We start from the raw sequence: 22,687 nt of genomic DNA on the forward strand, positions 1-22,687 counted from the left end.
TAGTTCCGCTCCCCTGCCCTTTTCCCGTAGCCCTGCAAATTTTTCCCTTCAAGTACTTATAGAATTCCCTTTTGAAAGCCACAATTGAATCTGTCTCCACCACCCTTTCAGGCAGTGCAATCCAGATCATAACCACTCGCTGCATAAAAAGTTTTTCCTCATGTCGCCTTTGGTTCTTTTGCCAAGCACCTTAAATCTACGTCCTTTGGTTCTCGACCTTTCCACCAATGGGAGGAGTTTCTCTCTATCTACTCTGTCTGGACCCCTCATGGTTTTGTACACCTCTATCAAATCTCCTCTCAACCTTCTCTTCCCTAAGGAGAACAACCCCAGCTTCTCCAGTCTATCCAGTAACTGAAGTTCCTCATCCCTGGAACCATTCCAGTAAATGTTTTCTGCACCCTCTGTAAGGCCTTCACATCCTTCCTAAAATGCGGTGCCCAGAATTGGACAGAATACTCCAATTGTGGCCGAACCAGTGTTTTATAAAGGTTCATCATAACCTCCTTACTTTTATACTCTATGCCTCTATTTATAAAGCCCAGGATCCCGTATACTTTTTAAATTGCTTTCTCAACCTGTCCTGCCACCTTCAATGACCTGTGCACATATACCCCCCAGGTCTCTCAGTTCCTGCACCCTTTGTGCAATGTTGGCCTAGATTATGTGCTCAAGTCCTTCTGTGGGGCTTGAACTCACAATCTTCTGAGGGGAGAAGGGAGAATGCTACCACTGAGCCAAGGTAGCACAGTCGCATGTCTTTAGTTTACTGCCCATGCATTGCTTCCTTCTTTCCCCATTATAATGCATTTTTTGAGATGTTGTACTTCAAATGCAAATTGCTGAGATGTACTTTCTGTTAGTGAGCAATGTTTTTCCACAGAATGTTGAAGAATGAAATGTTGGGAATTATTGAGAAAATGAGAGGATGAACCTATTCCAATACATTAGCCACTGGACAGCAATATGTGAAGTGTGGGTGAATTGGAGGGTGAGGAATTGGATGGCAGAGAGGGAAAAAAGAATGGCAGTAAGAATTATGGGGGTAGAATAGATATTGGGTAGGCAGAATGAGCAGCAGGGGAGAATGAGAATTGATTAGATGAGAGGGAATTGGGAAAGTGGATGGCAATGGAGGAGAGAAATGGATGCCAGTGAAGACAGGGAATGGGGAATGTAAAGGACAGAGAGAAAGGGGAATTCAGTGGCCGGGAAGGGGATTGAAATGGATGGCAAAGAGGGATGGGGGAAATGGATGATAAAGGGGAGTTGGTGGACGGCTGCATAAATACTTGAAGGGGAGAGAATATAACAGATGGAACAATGAATATAGCTGCAGCTGACGTCAGGACAAGTTCATTTTCCACTTCACAACTATTGTAACTGTTCCACATGAAGCCACTGGGTTGCAGTTTTCACAGAAAACAAATCTGAATTACGGAATGTGATCCTAGAACACAGATAACAATCCTGAAATTCAGAGCATCAAAATCACCTTGAAGCAGAGGTCTTTATTTCGGGCTCTTTCTCGGTCATATTTTGTTTTATGAGTTCTCAGCTTTTTGAATGCTGATTTCCAAAATGTAGTAAGTTGGTGTATGTGCTGAAAGTCAAAGGTCCAGCATCACAAAGTGACTCATTTAAATTTAAATTTAAATTCTTTCATACTAAGGACCACACATTAATTTCAATCCAACATAGCTCCTCCCAAGAGCCCAGTCATTAAAGGCATAGCCCAGTGTAGTGGAGCAATACAGACCCGAAGGTTTCAATTTCCAATCTTCGTCAATGTTGAGTTAGCTGATTTCAGTTGAGTCAGACGTTGGTGTATTGGAATTGACTTAAGCACTCCTGGGCGAGGGTGGGAAGGATCAGCCATAGCTCCCACCTCATCACCATCCATTGACTCCTGTTGAAAAGTTTGTGTATGTGGATGTTGGTTGAGGACTTGTTTGAGCTCAGCTGTGATAGCCTCTGTGCCATAGTCTGCTGATGCTCACAGTGTCAGCTTACTTATGAAGAATAAACATTTTGGCAAGGTACCAGGTGGAACTTGGCGACTGTGGAATTGTACCCAAGCAAGAGTCAGCATCTCTGGGGTGGGGTGAGGAGAAAATAATAAAAGCGCTTATTTGTAATGGTGAGTTATGTATTTGTGTGGAAAACTGTCAGAATTGACTTCACCAAGGTTGTACCGCAAGAAAAGAAACATTCTACCAACTGACTTTCTAAACACATAAGAGCAATCTGGTAAATTGAGACAAATTAAATTTCTTGAAGGCTTATTCTGAGTGTTTCATTTCTTGTTTTAAAAATGAAGTTACATTCCTTTATAGATGGGAAATTCTACGGCATAGCGACAGGCATGCGGCAAAAAGTCCAGTCACAGAATTAGGTTGGATGTCACTGTGACTAATTGGACCTACAGCACCAGAGAAAAATGACTAATTCTCATTTGTGAAATAATGCAATTACTTCAGTTGCACCAGAAAAATTACCCAGTATGTAATTATGCTTTGGTGCCATTCAGGATTTCAAGTAGTGGTGTCCGAGATTGGTAATTACTTGCCATGTGGAAACTAGGGCACAAAGCATTAGAATATAACCTCAATTTATTAATGCACTGCCCTTTAATAACCTATATTTTAATCTAGATACAAATTACCAATGTTTGAAAGCAAAGGATACAATCTGCTATTAATGCAAACTTCCTTCATGCCACATTACCTGATCTCCATTATCAATTAATTAACAAACGAATGGCCCCAAAGGATCTTGATGATATAAGCACAAGAAATGGGTGAAATTTGCATTGATATGAAATTGGAACCTAGTATCAACATTGAATTAGAGAAAGGTCCCTAATTATACACTGTCTTGGAAGTTGTTCATGATTGACAACTGCAATGTAGAATCAAGATGACTTTACATTTAAATCGCTGTGAAGTCTTGAATTTTATGCTGAATGGAATGCAATAACATTGTTACAATGGCGTCAGCCATGGCTCAGTTGGTAGCACTCTCGCCTCTGTGTCAGAAGATTGTGGGTTCAAGTTCCACTCCAGAGACTTGAGCACAAAATCCTGGCTAACACTGCATTACTGAGAGAGAGCTGCACTGTCGGAGGCGTCGTCTTTCGGATGAGGCGTTAAACCAAAGCGCTGTCCAGCATCTCAGGTGCACGTAAAAGATCCCACGTCATTATTCGAAGAAGAACAGGGGAGTTCTCCCCAGTGTCTGGCCAACATTTATCCCTCAACCAACACCACTAAAACTGATTATCTGGTCATTATCACATTGCTGTTTGTGGGAGCTTGCTATTCACAAAATGCCTGCTGCGTTTCCGACTGACCATACTGCAAAAGTAATTGGCTGTAAAGTGCTTTGACGACGTCCTGAGGTTGTGAAAGGCACTATATAAATCCAAGTCTTCCTTTCATTCAATATTTTGTAAAAGGGAACTTGGTAATTTTAGATAAAATCTGGATATCAGAGCATCTTTTCCAAGTCAAAATATTACAGTATTTTTTACTGTCAATTTTTGTTTGAAATGAGTACTGCTGACATCCTCAGGGAAAATGGTAGGGAGAAGATATTGAAACCAACAGTGGGAGGGATCATAATTACCAAACACTGCAGAAATGACAAGACCATTGAAACACCCCACCTGAATTACTGCATCTGCAGAGGTTAATTCAACTCCCTCACACTGTCAGGCTCACTAAAACAGATGTGGACATTCACCATTATCCTATATAACTGTTGGATTTTTGAAGGGCAGACTAATGGTGAGACTCTTGAAATGATCTTTATTGAAATATATCGGGAGGCCAATTGTATGTCACAGACCCTCATAAATGTTTTACAGACTTTCCTTGATTAATTTCTGATTCCTTGAGTGTGCCAATATGGTATGACATTGGAGAAAAAAGGTGACTTTGGACCTATGGTTACCAAAGCTCTCCACCACTGGGGTTTTCCTTGTGTCATTTCTGGGTCTGTTGTAAATCTCCCCCACCTCTCCGTTATTATCGGGGCCAATGACTCTTGTATTTTAATTTACACTTCTACCTCCTGCACTTTACATTCTTTCTTACGGATACAAAGCAATCTTAAATTGTGTTTCAGCATCCTCGCTCCAAGGATGTGCCAGTTTCACACTGTCTTTATCTTGTTCACCGACCTGTCAATCAAATAAAGCCAGAATTCTAAATGAACGCACTTTCATTTCAAGAATGCAGGGCAATTACACCTTCCAACCTAAAAGAAACTCACAGCTATAATCAATTTTCCACAATATAACGAACTGTCCTTATCAAGCAGTGCACACTCTAACTTACTGTGAGTAGCACCACAAGGGACGTGCGTGTGTGTGTGTTATGTATGTGTAGCTGTGTATGTGCATGGGCTTGTTTGTCTTGTCGGAGTTAATGTCAAGGCCACTGATTTAAAGTAACTGAATAATAGAAACATCAGTTTTAGTTAGATTGTATTCTCTGATTTTTACTGGTGCTTTGGATTGAATTGCTCGATGCAGTCAATTATTCTGTGAAAACTTTGTATTTATTTATTTGTTCGACAAGGCCACTTTTGTTCAATTCGCTAATTTGCATTTTTGATTCTTGACAAGTCAGCCTTATTATTGAGTTTTAATATTTTTAGCATGCAATCTTTTACTGTTTTCATACAAACAAATGCAACTTTTTCTTCCTTTTCCTCCTCCCCGAAAAGCTTGTTTAACCTGCACCATTACTGCCAATCTTGCAGAGAATCACAATTTACCTGCACCATTGCCAAGAAGCCAGCCTGGAATCTGACTTTACCGCATCATTGCTGACTTTATTTCCTTTACTTATGTGTTATAGTTTCTCCCCCTTCTTTATAACACCTCTTTTAATTCATGGAGCCTGTTTATTTATGCAAACCATCCTATTATCATGCCCCAGTTTATTTAATCAATTGCACCCAATGTTCAGTTATTGCCATTTTCAATTCATTAAGCCTGTGAGTTTACTTAATTAACTTAGTACTTGGCAACTTCCCTACCCTTAGTTATTTAATTAATTTCACCAAGTTCTTTATAATGGCACTTTTAACCTGTGTTTATTTCAGTGATTTATATACAAGGTCACAGAATAATGCAGTGTCAAAAAATTTAGTCCACAAAATACCACTAAATATTCCACAAAATCATTTAATGAGTAAGATTTCATTTATTCAGTACATGGCATTTATAATATTTTTTGCATTACAGGGTATAACACCCTATTATAATGCAGTATATCCCCATAATCACTGCGAGTAATACCACAGCAGAGAGCATAATAGAATAATACAGCAAAGAAGGAGGCCATTTGACTCATCTTTGAAAGAGCTATCCAATTAGTCCCACTCCCCTGCTCTTTCTCCATAGCCCTGTAAATTTTTCCTTTTCAAGTATATATCCAATTCCAGTCTTGGGAAGGGGGAAGCAAAACTGGAAAGCAAGCCAGTCATTTTTGGCACTTTTTCTGATCTTGCCTTTCCCCAAACAGAGATCAACAAGTAGCCAATCGAGAAAAACTTCCAATAGCAGCTGGTTGACCTTGGGACTTATTTAGACTACTTCCCCACACTGAAGTGGCTGTTAATGAACAAACCAGTTTAGCAGCTAAATATCGTCATGTACTCTGGACCAGAGATCACCATACAAATGAATAACAGATTTCGATAATATCTAGGCATGGTCACTGGTTTCAGTTAAGCCAGAGAAAGTGCATTGCAATGAGAAGGGAGTATACATGAATCCAAGAGGAAAGAGTTAAATGGCCAAAACTAAAGTACTGATTCATTCAGATTCCATTCAGGTACTGCAATTTACATCCTAAGACACACCATTTGTAATGAGTTGATTTAATGACTATGCAGTAGCTTCTTTGAGAATGATGTTTTTTTTGTGGTATTATGCAAGTTTGAATTGTGGTACGTTTCTTTTGCCAGAGTTAATTAACCTGATGTTATAAATAGCAAAGATGTGCAGTAATATTTAAAAAGGTAATTTCAAAAGGACTATTACAGTGTAATTTAATCAACCTGTTATGACTGACATTTGAACCTGTTCGCAGTTGCTGTCAGAACCTGCTTTAATATATGAACAAAGTCAGACCTTCAGTCTTGACCCGTATAAAATCTGGACAAATAAAATAGTATTGAGCCAAGTGAAATGAAGAGGCTATCCCCGTGAGCAAGTGCTTCAATACATCATCCAGCATTTTATAGTGTTACTGGGTTGCTGCATTCATTCTTTAATTTATTTTCCCATTATCTTATGTAAAATGATGCTGTGTTTTTAATCAGTTTGTGAAGAATGTTCACAATTAGCGACAGGATGAAGTGCGATCTAAAGTCATCACTTTCGCTACACTGTTTTGTTTTGGTCAGTCCTTGCTGTACAACTCTAAACAAGTAAGACATCCTTTTTGTTGTACTGCCAGATAGGATAACAAACATTTAGCAGTGACTTTAAGTTGGTGACATCAATTGGGTGTCAAGAGCCCCAATAATATGCTTAACTTTACTATATGACAACATAGCCCACATTTTTGAGAAGACTCTTTTATTTTTCCTTTGCCCAACACTTCTCAATTGTGTCATGCACCATCTATTCACAAGCATCCAACAATGTTGCTCTGAAAGTGATTGTCAGGAGGTGTGAGAGAACCAGCCAAGGATGACAATCTCTGGTTTTCGACACATACAATATGGGTTAATGTCTAGCCTTCTATTGGTATCTCCCACACTGGGATATCTGAGATCAAGAACTCAAGCTGTGGGAATTGGCAAGCATGAGCCCACATCCCAGCATTCCATGGTGATACGTTCTTGTCTTCTAACTTGACATGTGGTGCCTCATTGATAGCTAAACCTCCATGCTGAAGACATTTGTTTCATTACATCTTTATATCTTTGTATCCTACGGCCAAAGTGCTCATTTGGCCTTCTGGGCTGGCAATTGGCCAAGTCAGGACTTTGTTTATAGGATTTTGGCTTGCGAGGAACTATGGGTAAATAGTGCGATTAAAGACAGTAAAATATTTCCGTTCTCCCCAAAAGGATGTAATTCTCATTTAAGCAATTTGTGGGAACGATGGGCTTTGTCCAGGGACAATGAAACCTCGGTGACATACATTAGCTACAAGTATCTTAACAGGGAAGAAATGTCATGAAAACCCAGATTGCTTAAATTAAACCTTCTAAGGAATAGCATTAAATAGAAATTTTAACACGAAAGCAGATGATCCGACCTAACCGGTCCGTGTTGGTGTTTATCGTCTGCACGAGCAGTCCTTATTCCATGTGCCTACCCTGTTCCCATATCCTTTTATTCCCTTTTCCTTCAACCACTAATCTGAACTATTCTTAAATGTTGACATGGTGTCTGCTTCAATTACTAGCTCAGGTAGTATATTCCACAGCCTCGCAACCATTCATGTAAAAAAAAACTATCCTGTTCTCTATCCTAAATCGCTTACATAAGAACATAAGAAATAGGAGCAGGAGTAGGCCAATCGGCCCCTCGAGCCTGCTCCGCCATTCAATAAGATCATGGCTGATCTGGTCCTAACCTCAAATCTAAAATCATGTCCAATTTCCTGCCCGCTCCCCATAACCCCTAATTCCCTTTACTTCTAGGAAACTGTCTATTTCTGTTTTAAATTTATTTAATGATGTAGCTTCCACAGCTTCCTGGGGCAGCAAATTCCACAGACCTACCACCCTCTGAGTGAAGAAGTTTCTCCTCATCTCAGTTTTGAAAGAGCAGCCCCTTATTCTAAGATTATGCCCCCTCGTTCTAGTTTCACCCATCCTTGGGAACATCCTTACCGCATCCACCCGATCAAGCCCCTTCACAATCTTATATGTTTCAATAAGATCGCCTCTCATTCTTCTGAACTCCAATGAGTAGAGTCCCAATCTACTCAACCTCTCCTCATATGTCCGCCCCCTCATCCCTGGGATTAACCGAGTGAACCTTCTTTGTACTGCCTCGAGAGCAAGTATGTCTTTTCTTCAGTATGGACACCAAAACTGTATGCAGTATTCCAGGTGCGGTCTCACTAATACCTTATATAACTGCAACAATACCTCCCTGTTTTTATATTCTATCCCCCTAGCAATAAAAGCCAACATTCCGTTGGCCTTCTTGATCACCTGCATACTAACCTTTTGATTTTTTTGCACTAGGACCCTCAGATCCTTTTTAATCTTATATCTATGTACCCTTGCTCTAAACCCCTCAACTACTGGAAACGGCCTGTTTCTATCGACTCTGTCTCATCTCTTCTGAATTTTAAATACCTTTATCAAATCATCTTATAATCTCTTTTGTTCGAATGATAACAGCCACCGTTTTGTTTTAAATCTTTATTCATATTTATATTTTCTCATTCCAGGCAGCTAGTGAATCTGCGCTGTTATCTCAATCTTGCCTCTACATCCTTCCTAAAACTAAACACTCCAATTGTGCTCCAACTGTGGTCTTACTCAGGTTTTATATAGGTTCCCCATCACATCTTGAATAAAAAAATCTCTGAAATATTCACAGCAATTAAGCTCATAATGTAAGAAAGGAATAACTTTGCAACCAGGTGTTGAAATTGGGCAAAGGGAGTAGTGACCAGTAACATGTTAATCTTGATATAAAGGTGAGGAGTTATCAGTGATTGGTTTGACATCAAAGTAAGATCGGGCTAGTGGGTTAAGTGTAATTCAAAACTTTAGGTTCATCATAATTTCTGAATGCTTATGGCATCTTTAAAAGGAATTATTCATTTTTTAAGTATATATTTATTTGGTTATATTGTTCATCAGGATCCATTCCCAGACCTTGACTATCAACTGAATTTAGCAATACTTGCAGTTGATATATTGTTAGTTTATTTTCCCAAAACTGGTTCGGATATTGAATGGAAACAAATCCTCCTGAACAGTAAATGTTGGGCCATTTTGAAATGGGCCTCCAAGATCCAATGACAAAGGGCTTCAGCCGCTTCCAGTAAACGCTGAAGCACAACAAATTTAATGCGTTTCTAGCTATGTTCATTTCAAACTCCTTGGATCATATGGCATTGCTGATATTTTACTGAACTTTAAAATTCACTTTACGTAAATCAACAAAGTGCAATCAATTTTGAACAAGCTCATACTCTGAGGAGATAGCAGAGTTTAAATTTGCACATGAGTAGTTATGCTTCTAAATGGTCAAATTCAGACTGGCGTCTCTGAAGGATTAAACGTTTTGAAACATTAAACAAGTTGTCTGCACTGACGAAGTAGATGAATGCGGTTTTCATTGTGTATTGTCAAGACTTTTTCCGCTTGGATTCGTTGTGGTTCAGGTCAATTTAACTCTGCGACATTACTCTAACGTATTCATTTCTGATATTGTCTTTAAAGGGAAGAAGCTATGCGATCCACATATTTTGAAACCCCAGATGACCTCTTGTCCTCGTTTGGCCCTGTACGTGACTGCTCCCGGGATAATGGAGGTTGCACGAGAAATTACCGTTGCGTGACTGACCGAAAGGTTGACTCTACGGGATGTGTGGTACGTTGTGAAACCTCATCATCAATACCATCGTAAAATGCACGCTACATTTCCCCCATACAGAAAGTAATGTTACTGAAGGGAACGGTTCATTTAAAGATTACCCAATAAGGTTACAAAAGCATCACAGGTAGCCTTAAGTTAATTCTTGGTATTGGTGCAAAAACTGATGTGCTTCAAGTGTAAGGGAAATAGAGAATGCTTCAGCAAAATCATATTTATATCAACATTAGAATGCAGCCAATCTCCAAATCTGCAGACTCGCCAGGGTGACCGACGATTCCAAGTGATCACGAGTGACTTGTCAGATAAAGGTTGAGTGGTCCTTCCCAACAAACCCAGTTGACAACTTACGAAGTCTTGCCACTTATTCCATCTCCTATATTCAGCCAGACTTTATTGTTTTCACATTGTCTCACTGGGAAGCTCTGGAAAATAACAGTAACTGATAGCAGTGTTGATGCATCCACTGATTGCAGACAAGTCCCTCATGGCATTGAAAAGACTTTGTTTGGTCGTCTGCCCAGTTAAATAAATCAAAGCAGTAATCTACTTAGCTTTTCACCCACAGCTGTTGCCCACCCCCCCCCCCCCCCCCACCTTCCTTGGTGCTGGCAGCGATCTGCTACCTAGCCACAGTTTCTCATGCGGATACAGTGTCCCAGTGGTTCTTATTGTGGGGTAGCAACTCCACGGTCATGCTTTCAAACCCGACCATGGCAAGAATTCGAAAATATCTGCTAATTTGTGGGCGAGCACCAGAAAATGACCATGAAAGCTGCTGAATTGTTGATAACTGATTTACTTCAGGGAAGTGAAACTGCAACCCCTACCTGGTCTGGCCTAAATGTGATTCGGGTCCACACCATGTGGTTCACTCCCCATGTCCTAGGGATGGGCAATAAATATTGCCTTGCCTTGCCTGTGTCATCCACTTCCCAAGAACAAATATTAAAAAAATAGTTCCCACAAAAGTGAGTATTGACAAGCTACTTAACCATGCAGGGCTCAAAGCTTATTCGTACACACAAACTTTCCAGCAGGGATCACTGAATAGCAATTGGCAATGAGAACTGTGGTTGATTTTCCTTTTCCCTAACTCAGCAAGAAAGGCGTGCATTTATATTGCGCCTTTTATGACCTCAGGATGTACCAAAGGGCTTTACAGACAATGAAGTACTTTTGAAGTGTAGTCACTGTTGTAATGTCTGGAAGCATGGCAACCAATTTATGCACAGAAAGGCCCAAAAACAGACCAGATAATCTGTTTTTAGGTGTTGGTTGAGGGATAAATAATGGCCAGGAGACCGCGAAGAACTTCCCTGCTCTTCTTCAAAATAGTGCCATGGGATCTTTTATGTCCACCTGAGAGGGCAGACGGGGCCCCAGTTTAATGTCTCATCTGAAAGACAGCACATCTGACAGTGCAGCATTCCCTCAGTACTGCCACTGGAGTGTCATCCTAGATTTTGTGCTCAAGTCTCTGGAGTGGAACTTTATCATAGTGTGTTACAGCACAGAAGGAGACCATTTGTCCCATCGTGCATCTCTGGTTCTTTTGCCAGTCATCTTAAATCTGTGTCCTCTGGTTACCGACCCTTCTGCCACTGGAAACGGTTTCTCCTTATTCACTCTATCAAAACTGTTCATGATTTTGAACACCTCTATCAAATCTCCTCTTAAACTGCTCTGCACTAAGGAGAACAACCCCAGCTTCTCCAGTCTATCATCATAACTGAAGTTCCTCATCCCTGGTACCATTCTAATAAATCTCTTCTGCACCCTCTCTAATGCCCAGAATTGAACACAATACTCCAGCTGAGGCCTAACCCGTGTTTTATAAAGGGTTAGCATAATTTCCTTGCTTTTGTACTCTATGCCTCTATTTATAAAGTCCAGGGTCCCATATGCTTTTTTAATAGCCCTCTCAACTTATCCTGCCACCTTCAAAGATTTGTGAGCATATACCCCCAGGTCTCTCTGTTCCTTTAGCCCCTTTAAAATTGTACCATTTTAGTTTATATTGCCTCTCCCCATTCTTCCTACCAAAATGTATCACTTCACACTCTCTACGTTAAATTTCATCTGCCGTGCGTCTGCCCATTTCACCAGTCTGCCTATGTCCTTCTGAAGTCTGTTACTATCTTCCACATTGTTTACTATGTTCCTGCGTTTCGTGTCATCTGCAAACTTTGAAATTACACCCTGTGTACCCAAGTCCAAATCAATAATATATATCAAAAAAGAGCAATGTTCCTAATACCGACCCCTGAGGAACACCACTGTATACTTCCCTCTAGTCTGTAAAACAGCCGTTCACCACTAATCTCTGCTTTCTGTCCTTTAGCCAATTTTGTATCCATGCTGCCACTGTCCCTTTAACCCTATGGGCTTCAATTTTGCTTACACTCTATTCTGTGGTACTTTATCAAATGCCTTTTGAAAGTCCATATACACAACATCAACTGCACTACCCTGTCAACCCTCATCGTTATTTCATCAAAGAGTAATGTGGGTTGAACCCACAACCTCTGACTCAGAGATGAGAGTGCGACCACTGAGCCATGGCTGACACTGAGGTAAATTTATTGCCCCAACTGCTGCCTCATTCAGTTTGTTTTGATGAAGCCAGAGCACATCAGCGTATAGTGTGAAAGGACATCAATAGAATTTGGCATTACATTTTGCTAAGTGTATGATAAGGTATCGTCCATCTTCCCTATGTTAAGAAAAAGCTTCCTCTGGTTATGTTGTGTTACATCATTGTAAATATGGCAGGAAGATTTCCTATTGTTGTACAGTTTGACTAGAAATATCAACCACAGAAAATCTTCGTGCTTTGTTTATGATATTCCAAATTCACAGTGAGCAGAAGAAATCTTCCCCCATTGCATTAGCTTTACAATAAAAATATTAGTGGACATTTGACTGTTGTCAAGAATAGAATTGTGGAAAGTTCGATTTTCTGGTTTGTGTGAGTCACTTTATTTATGTGAGTGAGAGCTAACTGACATAATTTGCATTGTTATGGGGAAAGATGGACAGGTCCAGCTTGGTACTGAGGCCTTATGGGTCTTATTAATGAAGAAAAATCATACTGCTCAGAATTACATTACTGAATGTCAGTATATATCACATCAAAGATAAGGCATATTGAGTTGGAATTATCTTGGTAAGTTGGTTCTTTTGGAGGTCAAGATAAATGTTTCACATGTTATTTAAATGTCAGCTGAGTACTGTCAAACTAGATTCAGCATTAAGGGCATTGTTCTGCTGGGAGATTGGACTCATGCAAGGAGACAGAAATATTATGAGCTTAGCATATGCCACTAATATTTAACTCAAAGTTACCTTATAAATGTAGTTTTCAGATATCGTTCCACATCTGAACAGGTGTCAGGTACAGTGGCAACTCTTCCCAAATTGCTGTTGGTGTTTTATGATGAATTCTTTTGAAATTGATCCAAACCCATTGGCTATGTGTACGCATCACGTAATGTGATGAATGTGAGGCCTTGCGTATCATACTTTTAATGAATTCAATATCAATATCAAATAAGATCTATGATTGGACTGAGAAACAGCAGCCCCGTAACATAACTTAACTGTCTCAATTAAGCTTTCAGAATCACTTGAAGCCAACTGTGCCTGTACCAATTAAAGCGGTCCCAGTGCAATTCTGGGTGTAATTACTGGAATGGACACAGAGGTACTTCGATGACTGGAACTTTGACATAGAAGTGTGCCTCTGTGCTTTCCTTGAATAAGTTAAGAAGGTTCAAATTTCCCGAGCGCAACAGGGACCTCGTCCTTGTATGAGTCGGTTCAGTTGAAGTAATGTGGTCAACAGCTGTGTTCCTTTCAAAGGAACCCTCCTTATATTTTTTACAAATTTACAAATCAGCCTTCTACAGCTGTTCAGCCCTTCCACTAGTTACTGTCCTTTCAAATTCTGGGTTTACTTAAACGTCATGCACAGCGTGCCCAGTTTCTATAGCGATATTGTGTTCTATTGAATTCTCAATGAGATTACAGTTAGAGGTAAGGAATTACTGAAATCACCTGATTTACAAAATTTTCAGTGCCTGGAACATCGGTTGCAGCATGGGTGCATACTGGGCGTAACTTGATCAAGTGCGACAGAGTGCCATTCACCCTGGACCAATTACAAATTGATATTCTATACTTCTCAGGAAAATTATTTTTCTGACTGGCAGGTATTAAAATGAAAGCTTCCTTTTTTTCAAGACCACAAGGTGAGACTGAAGACTTATGTACGAAAGACCAGGTTAGATGGTTTGATCTAATGATTTGATCAGAAAAAGGGATAGTGGGGGAGAAATTCAACTCGACTGCGCCTGGAAAACGGGCGGCCAGCAGGTGAAAATGGCGGGGGCGGGGGGTTGTTAACTGGGCCACCCCATCGACTCTTCAGAAGGTGTATATTTTCTTTGGTCAACTTTACAGACATTATGCAGGGATGATATCCCAAATTGCCTGGGTAAAGCCATGTAATAGATGTCCAAAAGTACCATATGACACACTCCTTTACAAAATGTGATTATTTATCCTGCATGCTCTAGATTATTCCTTTAAAAGTGCTCCACTCACCCTCCACTAAAGTATTGTTGAACAAATCCTGCCAATAAATTTGCTTAAGATGCTCCTTATTTCTTTGAAGTAAGCCCTTTTAAAGCTATATACTTGGCTCCTGGTTTGTGGTATTTCTGAACCTCAGATTATGTTGAATTTGATTATTCTATGGTTGCTATCCCTTGAGGATGCCACAACTTCTTTTTCCTATATGTGGCCTTGGTCACTTTCCATCCTCAAGCCTAAATATGCACAGTCTCTCATGGGTTCCCTTACACATTGAGTCATGCATTATATTTACTAACTCAGACTCTGAACTGTTGGGTATTCCCAATTTATGTTTGATTGAAGTTGTCCATTAAAATAACTTTCTTGTTCATACATACGCATCTTATCTCATCATAGAGCAAATTGTCTTCTTTCTTGTTCTGATATGGCAGCCTGTAGCATATTCCTACTGTTAAAAAGAAGAAAGAAAGAACTTGCATTTAGATAACATCTTTCATGACCTCAGGATGTCCAAAAGTGTTTTATAACCAATGCAGTATTTTTGAAGTGTAGTCGCTGTAGGAAACGATGCAGTTAAGTTTTGTCTTGTTCACATATCTAACCACAATAGTTAATTTTGTAACTTTTCACCTCCTGCAGGATCAACTTAATTATTCCTAGGTGTCCCTAACGTATAGGGCTACACCATCTCTGTTCCTAGCTGTTCTATTTTTCTGAACGCTCTATTCCTTTGTGTGTGGTATTCATTACCATCCTTAGTGGACAGCCCTGTTTCTGATATTCTTATTCCATTGTATTTCGCTGCTGTCACAACAGGGTCTAGTTCTGGGTCTTACTCCTAAAGCTTCTAGCATTCATGTTTATCTATTTTATTGCAGATTTGCCTGCTTTCTTGGTCCCCTGTGCCACCCTGTTCCTGGTATCTGGTTCCTATGAGTCTCTGAGTTTCTGTGTCCATGCCTAACTGTTGGCTGCCTTCCACTCTAAGATTAGTCTCATTTGGGATCCTGTTTCCTCTCCCCACCACTGCACTGTTTATCTAGTTTAAATCATTCTTGATAGTCCCAAAGTTCATTGTACATCTCATTGTTCTTGCTTCGTTTAGATGCAATATATCTTTCCTCCACCTGTCCTTTTTGTCCTGAAAATGTTACTAGTTACTTACAAAGGTCGTTTCATTATTTTCACACCGGTTTTCTAGCTACTTTTTTGCGTCCTCAGTTTTTTTGGTAAACTTCTCTCCTTTACCAAACACCAGCAGTATATCAGAGAACATGGGGTAAATTTTAAAAATGAGGCGGGATCTCAGCAGGGGGGGGCGGGGTCAATAAGTGGGTGGGAAAACGTGAAAAAAATTTTGTGCGTGTTCTCGAGCGATCGCGGCTCAATTGAAGGCACTTAATTCTACTTCCGGGTTTCGCGTCTCCAAGCTGCGCAGCGGGCGTACTGCGCACCCGCATGACGCAATTTAAAGCCCACTATTTAAAGGGCCAATGCAACGATGGATTTTGAAGGAGAAAGGAGTAAAAAGCAGAATGAAAGGACATAGAGGAAAGGCAGCACCCAGGTTCTCGGACGCCGCCCTCGAGATACTACTGGCTACTGTGAGAAGCAAGAGGGAGTTGTTATACCCAGATGACAGGAGGAAGTGTGGCTGGATTTGGCAGAAGAGGTCAGCAGCAGGAGCACGATGCCCAGGTCTTGGGTGCAGTGCAGGAAGCGATTTAATGATCTAACCAGGTCAGGAAAAGTGAGTACAGTTACTGATTCACTGACATCCTGTGGTGAACATCATCCCTCCCTCTCACTCTGCCTTGCCAAGGCTACTCCATCACATCACTCATCACACCCACTTAAGTCTCATTATCAACTTACCGTCACTTTCTGTGTACTTCCTCACCTCCCACTACTCCCACTCATCCCAGTCCTGATGCAATGTCATGAATCTGTCCGATAGTCACCCTCTGATGCATCACTTTCATGGGCAGCCTCACCCAAAGCAGTGTATCCATCGGGTGACCCCGTCGCCCTCACTCACACGTCTGTACTTTCTCCCCTTGGAGGAGAAGAGATCGAAAAATGCATGGGAGAGGAATAGGACTGGAGGTGGCCCTAACACAGGCGGAGGAGAAGATGTTAGAACTAAACCGGGCGCAGGAATGCCTGGCCGTCAGAGATGCCGAGACTGGCACCCTGCAAACGTATGGTAACAGAACTTTAACATCGCTCACACACAATATGAATTGATGTTATCAATGATTGACCTCCTGCACACCTCAGGATGCTCATCGCAACATCACTTCTGTGATGATTCTTAATATTGCTGTATGTTCTCTTCCAGGGCCTTCAAGGTGTGCTGAACAGGCCGACGAAGTGGACGAGGGCGATTCCTCAGGGGAGCTCCATGCCTCTGAGGGCGAAGCATCGCATTAGAGTGAGCCATGCACCAGCGCAGATTCTCACACCTCGGTGGGTACTATTCGAGAGTTAGTTGGGTTGTCACCTGGTGAATCACAATACACAAGTGAGCACGAGTAGACACAGATGGCAGGGACTGCTGTGGAGAGTCCGCGTCGGTGGGCGCACTCCTCTCCAAGCTCTGCTCAGCTGGACACAGATGCTGAACCCCGGGAGCCATCCTTGAAAAGGAGAATGATGGAAGTACAGACCCACCTTTGTGACATTCTGGAAGACTTGCCAAATTCAGTCTCCACATTAGCGCAGAGGATGGAGGAGTCCACCTCCAGCATTAGTGGACTGATGGTGCAGGTAAGTGCAGGAATGTCTGCAATGGAGAGAATGGCAGCCTCCATGGCGCTTCAAGCACGGTTCGCAAATGAGTCCATTCAGGCCCTGACCACAGCCATATGGACTCAGGCTGAACAACATTCTGCTGCCTTGAACAGCAGACAGATACATTAGCAGTGGCCTTTCAAGGCATCACACATGTCCTCCAAACTGTTGTCCAGCAGTGTGGTAGGAGTGATGTGGCAGTGGCCCAGGAGAGGGTTGATAGCGAAAGGGGTATTGGAAGTGGGGACTCCACTCAAAGTGCTCCCATGTCTCACCCATTGCCCACCCTCAACTGGTACCTGCAATGTTGCCCCCTCTCCAGATGGCTGAGACTGCCCCTACAAAGGTGCAGGTGGAGCAGTCTTTGACGGGACCCTCACAGGCTCGAAAAACCCAGAGGGCGTAGGCCCAGAGTAGCTCAGCAGTCAGGGCAGGGACTTAAGCAATTTCTGCTGAAGCCACAAGGGATGCACCCCGTAGAAATAATAGGTTGGGAAAGGCGAAGATTTTGTGATCACCAACGATATGCACAAGGGTGTCTGATGCAATGTTATGTTTTCCATTTCTAATTGTTTTTTCTTACCTGCACATTAAATGTTATCATTTTCACCACGTCTTGTCCATTCTTGAATCCCTTTCGTGAAAGCGCCCTTGCATGTCGCTCATCATGAACGGCGAGACTTGATGCCACCCTTGGGCATGTGTACAATGGGTGTATGTGTGGTTGTAGGACTGTTCTGTGCAAATGGAGGTGGGGCCGGCTGGTGATGGGGGTACTCATTCCAGGTGGTCTGGGTACTTGACTATCTTCACTTTGCAGATCTCTTTATGAGAATCTATCAAATGTGATTGACTCCCTGGCATCACGAGTCGCCATAGATGCAGCTGCTCTGCCGATGGATTCCCCATCCTCCTCCTCCTCAACCTCGTGGTCTTCAATGTTGAAGGCAGGTACGGATGCTTCATGAGCGCATGGGACCTCATCCACTTGTAACCCTCTCTGTTGAGCGATGTTATGCAGGACACAACACACAACTATTATTCTGCTCATCCTCGCCGGTGTGTACTGATGGGATCCCCAGATCGATCCAAGCACCTGAAGAGCATCTTGAGCATTACCATAGCTTGTTCAATGACAGACCTGGTGGTGATGTGACTGTCGTATCAGTGCTGTGCCTCGCTGGTGGGGTTTCTCAGAGGTGTCATGAGCTATGTCTGTAGGGGGTATCCCTTGTCTCCAAGGAATCAGCCCTTAAGTCTGTTTTGTGCGTGGAAGAGGGCCGGGATGTTGGATTCATGCAGAATGAAGGAATCATGGCAGCTGCCAGGGAATTTGGCACACACCTACAGAAACCTCTTCTGCTAGTCGCAAACCAGCTGCGAATTGATGGAGTGATATCCCTTTCAGTTGATGAACAGTCCTGGCTTGTGTCCAGGTCCTCGGATTGCTACGTGTGCGCAATTAATTGCACCATGTACCCGTGGAAAGCCAGCCAGAGAGTGGAAACCCATTGCCCTCTCAGCCTGGCTGATGTCGTCGATGTACTGCGACCACCTGGCCACTCAATCTAAGCCTTCATAGGCACTGCTCCTCAGAGAGGTCCAGGAAGCTCAGCCTCTGCCTGTAGACCCTCTCATATGGGTAGTGCCTCCAGCGTCCTTGGCCCCTCCGTTGTTCCCCTCTCTGCTCTTCTGCAGGTCCTTGTAGCGCACCTCTGTCTTGTGGAGCGGCAACTCCTAGAACTGCACGGCGTGCCTGGCGTGGATGGTGATGTGCCTCCTCCTCAGATCTACTGTTGAATAAATCCATTGAGCGCCCCCCCCATCCTGATGGTGTCAGTTTGAGGGGGTCCAAAATGTAGGTAAATATGTGTGAAGACAAGAATTCTGAGTGTGAACAAAGAAATCTCAGCTGAAACACAAAGAACTCCCAGCCAGAGGTTTGTCTGAGAAAACTGATTGCCCTGCTGCAAAAACTCACCTTTTCTTTACGTGTCAATCGCTGGTTTAAAGCTCCAAATGCGTGCCGGCTGCATCTTTCAGAGGGCACAGGAGACATGTTAAGGGAAAGTTAAAATCGTTTGTCTGGCTGAATAAAAATGTAATTCTCCTGAATGCTTCAACTGGACCTTTAAATATCGACCCGCAGGACAGATGCATCTGGGTCAAACCCGAAGTCTGTGGGTTGGAGCCGGGATTTGGCTCGCTCCCAAAACCAACATTTTTTTACTGCCCACCCGTCCCCAACCCACTCGTTCTTGGTTAAAATTTACCCCCATATCTTGCCATCCTTATTTTTGAATTTTAACATAATCCTTACATATATGACTCTTAAAGTTTTATATTGGCCCAGAAATTGCTCTGAGCAATGAACCAACGCTGCCCATCGCTCCTTAGATTTAAACTCACCCGCTAAGTCTTTAAATGTCCAAAAACTATTAAAATCGGGAGTAATGAGACTCCACGTTTTTAAAACTTAATTTTCAGTGCCAGGGCAGTTGTTTGGCAGGCAGTAATACTTACCACACAGTCAAAAGGTAGTTTAGACCTGATATAACTCAGTGTACTTTTTTTCTGGCGAGATTAGTTAGCTTCCATCTGGGCAGGACAGCAAGTTTGTGCTGGTCCATTGATTCCTGCGATATCTCTTTAACGCAAAGCTGTCAGATCGGCAGGGAATCAGGAAGAGCAAGTTCCGGATTTCCACGTTTAACTGCGCATGTGCAGTCGCTGGAACTTGCTCTTCGATTTGCCCATTAATAATGGTGAGCGCTGTTAGGCTCACCGTTATTTTGTAAGAACATAAGGACATAAGAAATAGGAGCAGGAGTAGGCCATATGGCCCCTCGAACTTGCTCTGCCATTCAATCAGATCATGGCTGATCTTCAACCTCAACTCCACTTTCCTGCCCGATCCCCATATCCCTTGATTCACCTGGAGTCCAAAAATCAATCTATCTTAGCCTTGAATATGCTCAACGACTCAGCATCCACAGCCCTCTGGGGTAGAGAATTCCAAAGATTCGCAACCCTCTGAGTGAAGAAATGCCTCCTCATCTCAGTCTTAAATGGCCGACCCCTTATCCTTTGACTGTGCCCTCTAGTTCTAGACCCTCCAGCTAGGGGAAACAACCTCTCAGCCTCTACGCCGTCAAGCCCCCTTAGAATCTTATGTTTCAATGAGATCACCTCTCATTCTTCTAAACTCCAGAGAGTATAGTCCCATTCTACTCAACCTCTCCTCATAGGACACCCTCTTATCCCAGGAATTAATCTAGTGAACCTTCGCTGCGCTGCCTCTAAGGCAAGTATATCCTTCCTTAGATAAGACGACCAAAACTGTACACAATATTCGAAGTGAGGTCTCACCAAAGCCCTGTATAATTGTAGTGAGACTTCCTTGCTCTTATACTCCAACCCCCTTGCAATAAAGACCAAAATGCCATTTGCCTTCCAGATTGCTTGTTGTACCTGCATGCTAACTTTTTGTGTTTCTTCTACCGGAACACTCAAGTCTCTCTAGACATTTAATAGTTTCTCACCATTTAGAAAGTATTCTGTTTTTCTATTCTTCCTACCAAAATGAATAACCTCACATTTCCCCACATTATACTCCATCTGCCACCTTCTTGCCCACTCACTTAACTTGTCTATGTTTCTTTGTGTCCTCCTCACAGCTTACTTTCCCACCTAACTTTGTTTCGTCAACAAACTTAGATACATTTCACTCGGTCCCTTCATCCAAGTCACTATTATAGATTGTCAGTAGCTGAGGCCCAAGCACCGATCCTTGCAGTACCCCACTGGTTACAGCCTGCCGACCTGAAAATGACCCGTTTATCCCTTCTCTCTCTTTTCTGTCTGTTAACTAATCCTCTATCCATCCTAATATGTTACCCCCAACCCCATGATCCCTTAACTTGCGTAACAACCTTTTATGTGGCATCTATCGAATGCCTTTTGAAAATCCAAATATACTACATCCACTGGTTCGCCTTTATCCACCCTGTTAGTTACATCCTCAAAAAACTCTAATAAATTTGTCAAACACAATTTCCCTTTCATAAAACCATGTTGACTCTGCCTAATCATATTGTGATGTTCCAAATGCCCTGTTACCACTTCCTTAATAATGGATTCCAACATTTTCCCAACGACTGAGTTCTCTAGTTCCCTGTTTTCTCTCTCCCTCTTTTCTTGAATAGCGGGGTTACATTTGTTACCTCACAATCCACTGGGACCGTTCTAGAATCGAGGGAATTTTGGAAGATCATAACCAATGCATCCATTGTCTCTGTAGTCACCTCTTTTACAACCCTCGGATGTAGGCCATTAGGTCCAGGGGATTTATCGGCTTTTCGTCCCATTAGTTTCTCAAGTACTTTTTCTCTACTGATAATAATTACTTTAAGTTCCTCGCTCTCATTAGACCCTTGGTTCCCTACTATAATTTCTTCTGTCTCAGCCTCTAAGGGACCAACATTCACTTTTCCTACTCTCTTCCTTTTTACATACTTGTAGAAGCTCTTACAATCCATTTTTATATTTCTTGCTGGTTTCTAAAACTTTCCCAATCCTCAGGCTTATTACTCGTCTTGGCAACATTATAGATCTCTTCTTTTAATCTAATACTATCCTTAACTTCTTTAGTTAGCCATGGGTGGATCACTTTTCCCGTAGAGTTTTTATTTCTCAATGGAATGTGTATTTGTTGAGAATATTGAAATATTTCTTTAAATGTTTGCCATTGCTTTTCAACCATCATACCTTTGAATTTAAATTCCCAATCCACCTCAGCCAACTCGCCCCTCATGCCTAAATAATTGGCTTTATTTAAGTTTACAAGCAATTTCAGGCCTATTATGTTTCCCTATCTCATTTACCTCCACAATGGGTACGACCACTGGGTGGTCTCTTTGAAACAAGTGCCAGGCAATAACCATTTCCAACAAGAGAGAGTCTAACCACCTCCCCTTGACGGCATTACCATCGCCGAATCCCCCACAGTCAACATCCTGGGGGTTACCATTGACCAGAAACTTAACTGGACCAGCCATATAAATACTGTGGCTACAAGAGCAGGTCAAGCTGGGTATTCTGTGGCGAGTGACTCACCTCCTGACTCCCCAAAGCCTTTCCACCATCTACAAGGCACAAGTCAGGAGTGTGATGGAATACTCTCCACTTGCCTGAATGAGTGCAGCTCCAACAACACTCAAGAAGCTCGACACCTCCCAGGACAAAGCAGCCCACTTGATTGGCACCCCACCCACCACCCTAAACATTCACTCCCTTCACCACCGGCGCACTGTGGCTGCAGTGTGTACCATCCACAGGATGCACTGCAGCAACTCGCCAAGGCTTCTTCGATAGCACCTCCCAAACCCACGACCTCTACCACCTAGAAGGACAAGGGCAGCAGGCAAACGGGAACAACACCACCTGCACGTTCCCTTCCAAGTCACACACCATCCCGTCTTGGAAATATATCGCCGTTCCTTCGTCGTCGCTGGGTCAAAATCCTGGAACTCCCTTCCTAACAGCACTGTGGCAGAACCTTCACCGCACGGACTGCAGCGGTTCAAGAAGGCGGCTCACCACCACCTTCTCAAGGGCAATTAAGAATGGGCAATAAATGCTGACCTTGCCAGCGACGCCCACATCCCATGAACGAATAAAAAATAAACTCCTTCAGTTGTCCTTCTA

The 22,687-nt window shown here is 42.4% G+C and overlaps 1 protein-coding gene across 6 annotated transcripts in view; it reads left to right on the forward strand.

The window, feature by feature from the left end:
• LOC137300495 (astrotactin-2-like) overlaps nucleotides 1-22,687 on the forward strand; it is a 1,223,335-nt gene that overhangs the window by 615,920 nt on the left and 584,728 nt on the right. For all 6 annotated transcript variants that reach the window (XM_067969577.1, XM_067969574.1, XM_067969575.1 and 3 more), the window contains one exon: nucleotides 9,436-9,586. In XM_067969577.1, coding sequence (XP_067825678.1) covers nucleotides 9,436-9,586 — 151 coding nt within the window. The remainder of the gene's footprint in view (nucleotides 1-9,435; nucleotides 9,587-22,687) is intronic.

Source organism: Heptranchias perlo, chromosome 31, assembly GCF_035084215.1.
Source record: "Heptranchias perlo isolate sHepPer1 chromosome 31, sHepPer1.hap1, whole genome shotgun sequence".
Classification (NCBI taxonomy): domain Eukaryota; kingdom Metazoa; phylum Chordata; class Chondrichthyes; order Hexanchiformes; family Hexanchidae; genus Heptranchias; species Heptranchias perlo.